The sequence below is a fragment of the Triticum urartu genome, unplaced genomic scaffold, assembly GCF_003073215.2.
Source record: "Triticum urartu cultivar G1812 unplaced genomic scaffold, Tu2.1 TuUngrouped_contig_6910, whole genome shotgun sequence".
NCBI lineage: Eukaryota > Viridiplantae > Streptophyta > Magnoliopsida > Poales > Poaceae > Triticum > Triticum urartu.
Window position 1 is genome coordinate 1 of NW_024117711.1, and position 2,669 is coordinate 2,669.

Sequence of the window (2,669 nt, forward strand, 5' to 3'; positions counted from 1 at the left end):
GGGGGGCGCTCCGGGGGCTGGCCAACGCCCCCACCCACCAGAAGGGCCACGCGTTCCACCCGGCCCCCCTGCGCCTCCGCGGGTCCCCGGACGGCGCGGTGCGGTCCTTCTCGGTCGCCTTCGTCTGCGGCATCGTCTCCAGCTACACGGACTTCAGCACCCACGGCATGGCCCTCGTCTTCGCGCCCGGCGTCAAGAGCCTGTCGGACGGGCTAACGGACCAGTACCTCGGCGTCACCAACGTCCAGAACGACGGCAGCCAGGCCAACCACCTGTTCGCCGTGGAGCTCGACACCGTGTGCGGTCCTTCTCGGTCGCCTTCGTCTGCGGCATCGTCTCCAGCTACACGGACTTCAGCACCCACGGCATGGCCCTCGTCTTCGCGCCCGGCGTCAAGAGCCTGTCGGACGGGCTAACGGACCAGTACCTCGGCGTCACCAACGTCCAGAACGACGGCAGCCAGGCCAACCACCTGTTCGCCGTGGAGCTCGACACCGTGCAGAACATCGAGTTCCGCGACATCAACGCCAACCACGTCGGCATCGACATCAACGGCCTCAGCTCTGTCCAGTCCCACGAGGCTGGCTACTACGACGACGGTAACGGCGGCGGCTTCCGGAATGTAAGCCTCATCAGCCGCGATGCGCTCCAAGTGTGGGTGGACTACGACAGGGTGACCACCCGGATTGATGTCACCATGGCTCCCCTTGGGATGGCGAGACCCAGCAGGCCATTGGTCAGCGCGATCCGCAACCTGTCGACGGTGATGACGGAGCCGTCGTACATCGGCTTCTCGTCGTCAACGGGCCCGGTGAACTCCCGGCACTACGTTCTTGGCTGGAGCCTGGGCATAGACAGACCTGCCCCGGCGATCGACGCGGCCAAGCTGCCAAAGCTGCCGCAGCTGGGACCCAAGCCTCGCTCAAGGGTTCTGGAGATAACCCTGCCGATAGCAAGCGCGGTGGTCGTCCTCGTCGCCGGCGCCGCCTTGGTTCTGCTTGTGAGAAGGCGCCTGAGGTACACGGAGGTGCGGGAAGATTGGGAGGTGGAGTTCGGGCCGCACCGGTTCGCGTACAAAGACCTGTTCCATGCCACCAATGGGTTCAAGGAGAAGCACCTGCTTGGCGCAGGAGGCTTCGGCATGGTGTACAAGGGAGTGCTTCAGGCGTCCGGGGTGGAGATCGCCGTGAAGAAGGTGTCCCATGGATCCAACCAAGGAATGAAGGAGTTCATCGCCGAGATCGTAAGTATTGGCCGCATCAAGCACCGTAACCTGGTGCAGCTACTTGGCTATTGCCGGCGGAAAGATGAGCTCATCTTGGTGTACGATTACATGCCGAACGGTAGCCTGGACAAGTATCTGTACGGCCAAGGAGATGGAGATGGTCTCACTTTGGACTGGGCTCAAAGATTGCAAGTCATCAAAGGGGTCGCTTGTGGATTACACTACCTGCACGAGAGGTGGGAGAAAGTCGTGATCCACCGAGACGTCAAGACAAGCAATGTGCTTCTTGACAAGGAAATGAATGGACGGCTAGGCGATTTTGGGCTTGCAAAGCTGTACGAGCATGGCACCAACCCACAAACAACACGTGTGGTTGGAACCACGGGGTACCTAGCACCGGAGCTAGTGAGAACGGGGAAAGCCACCCCTCTGACAGACGCTTTCGCCTTCGGAACTTTCATGCTCGAGGTCGCTTGCGGACGACGACCAATCAAGCAAGACGAGAAAGGCAACCAAATCTTGTTGGCAGATTGGGTACTCGAGCACTTGCATAGAGAGTCACTCGTCGAGGCAGCAGATCCAAGGCTGCAACACGAGTACAACTCCGATGAGGTGTGCCTAAGTCTCAAGATTGGACTACTCTGCTCACACCCGTCTCCCTCTGCAAGGCCCACGATGCAGCAAGTTTTGCAGTATCTTGATGGAGAATTGCCACTCCCGGAGATGGCACGCGCAACCTTGAACTTCAATTTGTTAGCTCTTAAGGAAAGAAAGGAGTTGCATTCCATGTCAAGCCCATTCTCATCGACGGCGATGACCGTTGGCACCATATCTGACCTTTCTGGCGGAAGATGACACATATGATGTTTGATTTTAGTATTGTATCTCGAATCCTTAGCACCTTCTTTAAAATAGTATTACGCCGATCAAATTATCAGGTGGCATACGATATTATGATAGGAGGACCTTGTTAACCGTGTTTAGAGTTCCTTAACAACATATTCTGGTTTGATCTTCTATAAATTAATTTTCATTTTCCTTGTCACTTCATAGTTCAGATTTCAATGATTGCAAGGAAGTAAGAGGTGGATAAATATGAGCAAATCCATTCCATGCATTATTTTTCACATAATGTTTCGACTTTACATGACAACTATTCTTGTCAGACAGGATTTAGAACGAAATCAGTTGGATTTGTATGAAATGTATTTTAAATGAACAGGAAGTTGCAATTTTACTTTTAGTATGGTTACAAGTTAAGACCACTACATTCCCTGGTCTACTTCCAAGTTCCAACTCAGAGCAAATTATGCACACTCATACACCATGGCCTCCCCTAAGCTCTTATTCCTCCTCATCAGTGTCATCATCTCCATGCCAATAACTTGTACTTGTAACCAAACAATATCCTCTAGCTCTTCAATGCAGTGTACATACACATGGG

General features: G+C 54.3%; 1 protein-coding gene across 1 annotated transcript; it reads left to right on the forward strand.

The window, feature by feature from the left end:
* The first annotated feature begins 6 nt into the window (after nt 1-6).
* LOC125531251 (L-type lectin-domain containing receptor kinase SIT2-like) lies at nt 7-2,270 on the forward strand. The gene is made up of 2 exons (XM_048695659.1): nt 7-269; nt 470-2,270. Exons 1-2 carry the CDS (start codon nt 168-170, stop codon nt 2,078-2,080), a joined length of 1,713 nt encoding a protein of 570 aa, XP_048551616.1. The 5' UTR covers nt 7-167; the 3' UTR covers nt 2,081-2,270.
* The last annotated feature ends 399 nt before the right edge of the window (nt 2,271-2,669 follow it).